Below are 9,825 nucleotides of genomic sequence, written 5' to 3'. Positions count from 1 at the left end.
ATATATTTTTTATATCAAACAATGATTTTATTGTTCAATTAACATAAGTATTACATGAAAGATAATCATCAATTTTTCAAATAGAATTTTTGCATCAGCAGTTGTCAACATTGCAGATGAAGTTGTCAAGATTCCAAATGCCTAACCTAAAAATTATGCTGATCTGTTATGTTTCGTGTCTCTTATCATTACAAGAAAAAGTTTTTAGTGATAAGTTACCAAATTGAAAATTTATGAATATAGCAATGATATTGTGTAACTGACCCATTTCTTAAATGAGTAGTCACTATGAATCAAAACGTATTAATCTTGGATTTGTGGTTACCGCTGGTGATAAATTTATGTTTATCTATTCTTGTTTACTGTATGACAGTGCGGTTGATACCAAAGTTAACTGATAAATTTCTTAAAGCTAATCTATTTGGTATAGATGTCAACAAACAGTCTCGAAGCAAAGTGTAAGTTTCTTTTTATTCTCTTTTCCATGGTAAGTGCATATCCAAGTAAGATTGTTCATGGCTTAATTTGTTAGATACTAATCAATTCATTTATTTTTACTTTGTTTCCTGGTAAATCGTTCTTATCTAAATGAGAGAAAGACACAAAACATTGTCTGCAGTTTGACGCAAAGTCTGTCTCATGATCAGGATTCTGAGAAGCTTCTAAGCTTTATGCTGGACCAGCAATTGGCCAAGAGACTGTCCTGAATCGTTTCCTTTTGATCAAAAAGAGGGGACATGAGACGGAGGCATATTTGGTCATGGTGTATCATGCACTTTTCTCCTACGTTCTACTCATGTGGGGTCACTCAGCCAAGTTTGTGGAATTACTGAAGCTGCAAATACGGGCTGCCAGGATCATTACTGAAGCGAACATCTTGCTCATAGCAAGCCCATTTTGCTAGACTGTATTCTAATCATAATCAGACACTTTCTTCTTTTCTGTCTCATGTAGGTACGTCAATAAAAACTAACAAAATTTTTTGACTCAGACTGATATGCATCACCACAACACTAGGCGTCGAGAACTGTTTGACGTCCCCAGGATGTGCTTCTAGAGATCGCGGATATGCTATAGAAGCTCAGCACTACGCTCAACAGGTTGCTTTCAGGAGTGAAGCAGTTGGACGTCAGCGTGTTCGAGAGAGCTGTGACCGGTTTTTTGAGAAGCAGGGCTTATTACGATGTCCAGGAATCTGTGAATGATGACCTGTCTCAAATGTTATCAAGCTAAACTTCCATTATGTCAAAGAGCAAGACCTTGTATGATAAATAATTTTATGATTTGAACTTGATCACTGCCATCTTGATCAATTAGCGGATTTCGTTTTTGTTTATTTTATTTATGATTTGACGCCATAAATCCTACAAGTGTGGGTAATCTATAAAGAAGAAGGTATAAGGTATCCTTATAAAGAGGTGGAGTCCCTTTCCGCAAAGGTCTCCCCACCAACAAAAGCTATAAATTTACATTTTACTGTAATGACATTTCAAGCCATCGTTTTTAAGAAGGATTGGATGCCTTGAATTTTTTGTGATTTCAAAACTCAATTCAACTGCTAACAGTTGTCTTAAGTTTGTTTTGAACAAGAAAAACGTAAGCCGTGGTAATCATTAACTAATCGTATCTCATAGCTCTTATCAAATTCAACAATACCTATATTACCAATTCATATTCCTGAATCTTATTTTCTATTTTCAATACTATTTTGGAATTTTAAATAAAAAATGTGTGATTAAAAATCTATTTTTCAGCCCCGAAGCATTTGGTGTGGTTGTAGGATGCATCTATTTGTTGGCATTATTCTTCTTCATCCCTGTACCTTTCGGACGAACTTTCATCAGCGATGATAACTTCCCGCATCATGAGGTTGGTAAATGTTCATATACCTGAAATGTTTGAAATGATCAAAGATCTCTCACATAAACTGTGTAATCTACTTACTTCTTCGAGAAAGAATTGAACGAAAACGAGGATTTAAAAATAGAATGTAGCAGAGGGGAAAGACACCCAAGCAAAGTATACTGATTACCGTAATTATTAACAATGAAAAATTTCAATCAATACTAGAAGAAAGCAAAAAATTTGAAATAAGGAGAAATAAATAAATTGACTGTGTAATGAATTGTCCGTTTTTTCCTACTATTGACTTGATCTTCAAATCAAAAAACAGTTTTGAAACACTTTTTAGCAGTGATGGCGTTTCAGGGTATTAATATTCCCTAAGTCTGAAGTTAACCAACTATAGGTCGAACCGCTCTCACTGCTGAAAAGTAAGCGTTTCCATTTCAAAACTGTTTTTTAATTATAAGTTCAATATGAATTTAAAGTGATAACATAGAGTGTAGAATAAACTATTTCAGTAATTCTTGATGGTAACATGCAAACTGATTACAAGTATAAATTATTCAAGGTATTGGGATTCTTAGATGCAGGATATAATGAAAGTTTGGCTGTTCCAAATAGGCTACTTGATAAGTAAAGTATTGAGAAATAACATTGAGAACAAGATGATAGTAATAGACTATTTTAATCATTCACATACGATATCATATACTCACAATATTAAGATTGTAGCTATTAAGTCAGTCAATAATTCTAACGTTTTAGCAATTCATATTTATATATCGAGGAGCTGTTTGACTCAGTGGTCGCGCTGATAAGCTATCGCTTAGATAAGTCAAGAATCATGCGCCTGCTACTCCCGTTGGAAGGATGACCGCTTGAGCCAACTTCTCTGAATATGATTCATGAATTGTTAAAACACTTCCCGGTGGATCGGAACCACCTAAAAGGGTTGGTGACCCCTGTGGGTTGGGGGGGAGCTTTGAGTCGATCATCGTACTCAAGAATGTGTTGAAAACCAGAATTCACCCACAGTATCCATGCTTGTCGTAGGAGGCGACTAAAATGGACCTCAAGGCAACTCCAGAAGTTGCCTTGCCTTCAAACCCACGGGATCGGCGGCCATTCAGGCAAAACTTCTTGGGAGAGGTGAGGCTTCTGACCCTGCAGAGTTTCGGTGGGGCAAAAAGAAAAACCCAAGTTACCAGAGATGGGTGAAACTCCAGGCACAAATGTGGGTCAAGAGGCTGAGTCGAGGGTGGCCGGGCGCCCTAGAGGCAGTTTGGCGTCTCCTCTCTCAGCGCAAGGACCTACATAAAGACCAGGAGTGGAACTCACGTAGGTCACGAGTTTTGGGTGGAGTGACCAAACCTCACCATTGCTCAAAGAAGGACGGCCATTTAGGCAAAACGTCTTGGGAGAGGTGAGGCTTCTGACCCAGCGAAGTTTCGGAGGGGAAAAAAGAGAAAACCCAAGAGACCAGAGATGGGTGAAACTCCAGGCACAATAATTGTGGGTCAAGAGGCTGAGTCAAGGGTGGCCGGGTGCCCTAGAGGCAACTTGGCCACCCCTTCCTCAGAGGTAGGACCTTCAAAGTAGGCCAGGAGTGGAACTCACGTAGGTCACGAGGACTAATCAGTCTGAAGAGACTGCCAAGCATATCACACTGGATTGTAACAAGCAACCGGGTAATGAATGGGATGTTAGTATAGGGAAAACTCCTGGTTCTTGTAAAGATCACAGGTAGGCCTATTGGTTTGCCTAACTAACATAATAAGCTTCGGTTGACGTGTGGGGTTCTTTGAACCTTTGGATCCTTGAATCCGTCCCTTCAAAAACAATAAACAATAAAACTGTAGGTCCATTCATCTATCATTATCATCCGCATCATTACCCACACACAAGCCTAGAGCTCATGTGAGCATCACCCTCAGCAAAAGAATGAATAAGAATAATACTAACATAACTGTAATGGAAGGTTTGATTCGGTTGAATCCTATTATAAATACTCACTCTATGTTTGGCGATTTGTGTTTCAGTTTGTGGAGCTGATAGCGGCCATGCTGTCAATCTGTTGCATGCTGCTGTTGGGCTTCGCAGATGACGTTCTCGACCTGGCATGGCGCTACAAGCTCATCTTCCCCTCTGTCGCCTCACTCCCCATCCTCATGGTCTACTTTGTCAATTTCAACTCCACCATCATTATAGTGCCCATACCTGCTCGAGCTTGGCTGGCAACTGCTTCGGTTGATCTAGGTCAGATATTTTCCCACATTCATTCACCTTCCACTCGACTGTATTAAATATTTTAAGGATAATGGTCATATGAAGCTAGACTTAATATTGTATGTAGTGTTCAGCTCATTACTGTTTTCATAAAAATATATTATATAAGTGACTATTAGAGTTAAATACACTTCAGGTAGGTTCGGAAGCAGCAAAGAAAAAACAATAGATTCAAGGATTCATGTGGGTTCCGAAACACCGAGAATTGAATCTCCTCCAAAGTTTTCATTTTAGCTTGAAATGTTGGTCAATGATCTAAAAATCTTATTGAAGGATAAGGTGTATATTTATTTTATACTACAGTACTTGATTCAAGTATTGTTGTAAAAGTGAGATTGTACACTTATTTGGCCGGGCAATTGATTTATTCAGTTTTGTATAAAAATATTAAATTTATTAGCAGAATTTTCCAAGAAATGTCTATGAGTAAAACTGTTCAATTTTCTAGTTTTTCGAAATTTATTTAAACGTGATTTGCAACTACGCCCCGTTTCGGAAAGCCAATTTTCTGACTCCAGCTGTTTAAAATCTAGAACTTAGCTAAATCCCGAGCTCGGAAACCGGCCCTAAGAACTTGAAGTGTTAAAACTAATAGTCTTGAAATGAAATAAAGGTTACTTAAGTCTTTCAAAATATTTACAGTAGAAACAGAAGTTGAAAATTACCTATGGTAATGGTTCAAGGTGATGAGTGAAATAACAGAGTATTCAGACAGAGAGACAGAGCGTGTTAAGCTATTAGTATTTAGTCTCAGAACTAATATCGACTGAACTTTTGCAGGCATGTTCTACTACCTGTATATGCTACTGACGACCGTGTTCTGTACGAATGCAATCAACATCCTGGCGGGCGTGAATGGCTTGGAGGCGGGGCAAGCCCTGGTCATCGCCTGCTCAGTCACTGTTTTCAATTTCATCGAACTGGCTGGGCCTCTCTACAAGACACATCAGTTCTCACTCTACCTCATGCTGCCTTTCATTGCCGCCACAGCTGCTCTACTAAAACATAATTGGTGAGTAAAAAATACTCCTTAGTATAAAATACTCTTAAACTAGTATCTGATGGATAACATAAAGGCGGAGATCCTGTTCCATTGGAAGTCAATACTACATTTTATTCATTTGAAGGTCTAGAACTAGTTGACTAGAGATTGATAATGGTGTAACAAACAAAACTAGTCTCTCAGATAGTTTTAATAAATTGATGGTTCAGTCAATATCAAGTCGTTTTCATGCAAAATGTATCTTTTGAAATAGGTCTATAACCATCCTCGGTATATATATGAATCTATATGAAAAAATTTCAATTTAAACAGTTGACATTAATTGACAGTAATACATTTTTACACATTATACTAGCAGGTAACCTGTGCTTTGCACTTTCGAAAATTTTGTGTTCTAGAATGCAACCACCTCATAAGCCTATCCAGGAAACATCAAAGCATAAAATAATAATTAATTATTCTGTCAAAATTACGTGGATAATATTCATCAAATTTGAAAATTTCCAGAAAAAAATTAGTTTGGTCTCGGTCTCACAACCTTCCTTCATGAGTCGCTACCAATTATTACACCACGGACTCATTTGGATGAGGCATTTGGTTGGGTTTCTATTGTTGCGTAAACTTTGAATTGCGAACAAAGTAAATTCGTTTTAATTAATAAATTAAGATAAATTGATTAAAAAATGAAAACAAGCTCATATTCATCCTCATACCTTCCTTTATTAATAAAATTATACTTTTTGTAGATGAATTTGAGGCAATAAGAGCCTCTTTTTCCACTTCACACCAGAGTGGAGATAGCCAAAATAGTGCATAAAGAAATCAGGGGAAAGAGATAATACTGTCGAAATGAGATAATATTGTGGATAGAAAGAATACAGAATAAATTTCAATTCCAACAGAAATTTTACTGGAAAATATGAAAATTCTATGATTGTTGAGTTGATCAAAATCATGAGTACCTATGATGGCATAAAATTAGTCTGTGTCCTTATTGACCTAAACTGTATTAATAGGATTCAAATAATATTCATAGTATATAATATTAAATATTTAGCTGTACCATTTAACTGTCAGTCATTTATAAGCAATTAATTCAAATACATCATTCCGTTTAAATTGATCATTAAATTTACATTGGCATTAAATGAGCTTATATTCAAAATTGATTGAGTATCCTCGAGAATTGTGCTGCCAGTACTGTAATAATGATTTGTTGAAATGTTTCCACAGGTACCCGTCCAAGGTATTTGTTGGCGATACATTCTGCTACTTCGCTGGAATGACGTTTGCCGCAGTGGGCATTCTGGGACACTTCAGCAAAACTATGATGCTTTTCTTTGTGCCTCAAATATTCAATTTTATCTACTCAGTGCCGCAACTCTTCCACTTCGTTCCATGTCCGAGGCATCGAATGCCCAGGTGAGATTCAAATAAGTTTGTTTTGAATGTTCAATATTTTCTTCCTGTTTACTTTTTTCTATTCATACCACAGTGTTCAGAATTATATTTTCTCCCAATTACACAGGCACAATCTCAGGCATATATGGTCATCACTCCCAGAGAATGCATGTATTCAATTCATAATTACTTGGAAAAACATATCAATTCACAACTCCCTTGGAGAATTTTCATACTATATCATATTTAAAAGTTGTATCAACCTACATTCTATCCAACAATTAAACATAATTAAGTTTGATTTCCACAGAATACACACAAAATGGAAGGTATCAATCTAACCAAGATTTGAGTGCACCAAGACCACGACACATGACTGCATCATCTTGTTAGAAATTAAAACTACTGCTGTATTACAATGCTACACTTTCTTTCAAGATGACGGATTATGGCGTCAAGATACTAGCCGACTTTCCATTCTGTGGTTCATCTGTGATCACTAATCTGTTATCAGGTTTTTTACTGAACGTAAAAAAAACCGATGGAATTGATCAGTGGCTTTGAACTCAACCAATGGGTCTGAAATAATATTTGATTCTTCACCTTCCAAACCTTCGCTCGGTCAATTATTTTCTCTTCGGAAATTATTGAAACAGTTTTTTAACGAGTCAGGTGTCAACCCCCATTTATTGTTATAACTGTAACTGGTACAGTTGAACTTTTGTAAACTTTTTGGTACAAAATCTACAAATAAATGAATTATCATATTTCAGGGTTTGAACCTTTTTCTATTCTCTTCACTTTACTCACTACAATTATAATAATTAATTAATATTGACTTTGTTCTCTAGGTTGAACAAAGCTGGTCTGCTGGAAGCGAGTCGTTTCCAAGTTTCAACCGAGAATATGCCTTTCCTAAATCGTTTTATTCTGAAGGTATTTTCTGTGTTTGGCCTCATCGACAGACAGGATGAAGGCAAAATGGCTCAAGTCAACAACATGACACTCATCAATTTGATTCTCATCTGGTGTGGACCGATGCGAGAGGATAAGTTGACTATGGCGCTTCTCCTTGTTCAGGTTAACTATTTACTTTGTTTTCCAGTTTCCAAGAATTATACATGGTTCTAGAATTTAAAGGTTATAGATACCATGAATACTGTACTCCAAATCCAATTATGATAATAGATTACAAAATAAATAAGAGATTTTAGTTTTACTTATAGCCTTCTCTTGAAAGATTTTGCTAATAAAATTTAATAACTTATTCAATACTGAATTTCACTGGGAGAAACTCTAATGGGTGCTTCGCCTTTCGGAATAGTCATATTATGAGGAACAATATAAATGAAAACTTGAATATTTTAATTAGGGTTTTGCGGATTAAAATATAAATTGTCGCGGCTTGAATTGTCGCTGAGGAATTTCAACTGTAGAGAGGACTAAAAAGTCCTAACTCCGCCTAATAAAGAATGTTTTCATTTCGTTTTAGATCCAAGAATTTTGACAATAGGCCTAAGTATAATTTAAGATTTTTTCTATATCAAGTATATTGAAAATAATGGAATTCACTTCTTTCGTATGATCTGAAAACGTTTTTTAGCCTAAGTTTTATTGTGATAGTTCATCACAAAAATATCCCCAATTTTACTAAAATCGTTATAAAATTCACATTTTTTGTAAATGTAAGTTACGTTTTCATTACTGTATTGTAATTTTCCATTTAGAGTAAATCCTGAAATGTGTCTTCAAACTCATTTTCTTCTCAACTGTATCTCTTCTGTTTCAGGTTTCATGCAGTTGTTTAGCATTCATGATCCGCTACCCTTTGGCTTCCTACTTTTATGACGTGCCAGTTATGTGAGAAAAAATCGTGAATAATCCTCATTTGATATTCGAATGTCCTGCAAGGGTATTCGAAAATGTACCTAGGTACCTTGAAGACTGCGAACAAAGTTGAAAAGTAATTTATTAATATTATTATACCAAAGTTTCCGATTGCAGTAATTACTTGTCTCAATCCCTTCCCTCAGATCATGGTATTTTAAGCTTCAGTTATTTGCTTATTTTTGAAAGATTGATATATTCTCAAGTAAAATTTTCAATGAATCTTAGTAAATGTAGGATAGTACCATACAGAAATAGTAGCATAAATTTGGAACATAAACAATGTCATAAACCATGGGATATCTTCTTATGCTATATCTATGCTATTATCATCATCAGTGTAATATTAGAGATTCTACTCATATTTTTCTCAATAATACGAGTACTGCTTAATATTGAGACTCAAATTTATTTAGTTGATTTATTTCATGAGTGGGGTTATTGACAAAGCTGTCTGCTCATTTCATTGATTTTCCATTTGAAGCCTCGATTTCAAAGAAATAAATGATTCAACAAATTATTGGCAACCTCTTATATCAATGCTCATCTTCCACACCCACACGCAAACGAATTGCCCAATCAGGCATTGTCATCACCAAAAAGCTGCTTCAATCAGAATGATAAATTTAGTTTCAACTGCTTTTGACAACTGAATAAATTAAGTTGAGATTGAGTATGTAGAATATTCTTAAAAATTGAAACATTAGTAATAATAATTTCATTATGATTAATACTTTCATAGAGAAAATATAGCATAATATGCTATTATGTTATCATTTCCCTGTGATACTGGTAAATACCAATATTATTATGATCATGAGAAACAATCCATGATTTATTTATTTCTTTTCTCGGAGAACTTGAGAAGTAAATTGATTGTGTAATAACAAAAGAGGAAATAAATTACGTGGATTATGAATGATAACATTTATTAATTAATTCATAATACTATTAAAATGATACAACGAATAACAAAATCGCCTTAAATTACTTAATCTAGATAGAACACAAAATATTAAAATACTACAAAAATAATTAATCACTAGAAAGCTCCTCACTTTGGAAAGTAATTACTTGTTGAAAAAACACACAGAACTTGTTCTAATGTAAAGAGTAGTAAGATATGAGAAATATAGTAGAGCATATTCACTGATAATGGCTATTTGAAAAATTTATTTTTCATGAAAGTATATAGTAAAATATTATTGAAGATGAAACAAAATAATAATGATCATTAGAGAATTTTCCATATAAAAATTGTAAGCATAAATAGGAGCTCCAACTAATAAGCAGATCATATTTTATCTAAGCCATAGTAATAGACATCACAATATTTATTTATATTATAGCAAAAATGAAGGTAGCAGTCCAACCATAAATTGAACTATACCTGGTCAATTTAC

The 9,825-nt window shown here is 34.9% G+C and overlaps 1 protein-coding gene across 1 annotated transcript; it reads left to right on the top strand.

The window, feature by feature from the left end:
• The first annotated feature begins 112 nt into the window (after positions 1-112).
• LOC111064513 (UDP-N-acetylglucosamine--dolichyl-phosphate N-acetylglucosaminephosphotransferase) lies at positions 113-8,542 on the top strand. Its single transcript, XM_022352263.2, has 7 exons — positions 113-458; positions 1,755-1,869; positions 3,885-4,101; positions 4,912-5,143; positions 6,368-6,556; positions 7,387-7,615; positions 8,325-8,542. Exons 1-7 carry the CDS (start codon positions 289-291, stop codon positions 8,397-8,399), a joined length of 1,227 nt encoding a protein of 408 aa, XP_022207955.1. The 5' UTR covers positions 113-288; the 3' UTR covers positions 8,400-8,542.
• Positions 8,543-9,825: the final 1,283 nt, after the last annotated feature.

Source organism: Nilaparvata lugens, chromosome 5 (assembly GCF_014356525.2).
Source record: "Nilaparvata lugens isolate BPH chromosome 5, ASM1435652v1, whole genome shotgun sequence".
NCBI classification, from domain to species: Eukaryota; Metazoa; Arthropoda; class Insecta; order Hemiptera; family Delphacidae; genus Nilaparvata; species Nilaparvata lugens.
The sequence above is the reverse complement of the archived record's forward strand: the minus strand, read 5'-3'. Positions and strand labels throughout refer to the sequence as shown.

Coding starts and splice junctions, on each gene's coding strand:
- LOC111064513 (XM_022352263.2), top strand. CDS start 289: ATGAATCAAAACGTATTAATCTTGGATTTGTGGTTACCGCTGGTGATA. Junction 4,102..4,911: donor AACTGCTTCGGTTGATCTAG/GTCAGATATTTT, acceptor GAACTTTTGCAG/GCATGTTCTACTACCTGTAT. Junction 7,616..8,324: donor TGGCGCTTCTCCTTGTTCAG/GTTAACTATTTA, acceptor CTTCTGTTTCAG/GTTTCATGCAGTTGTTTAGC.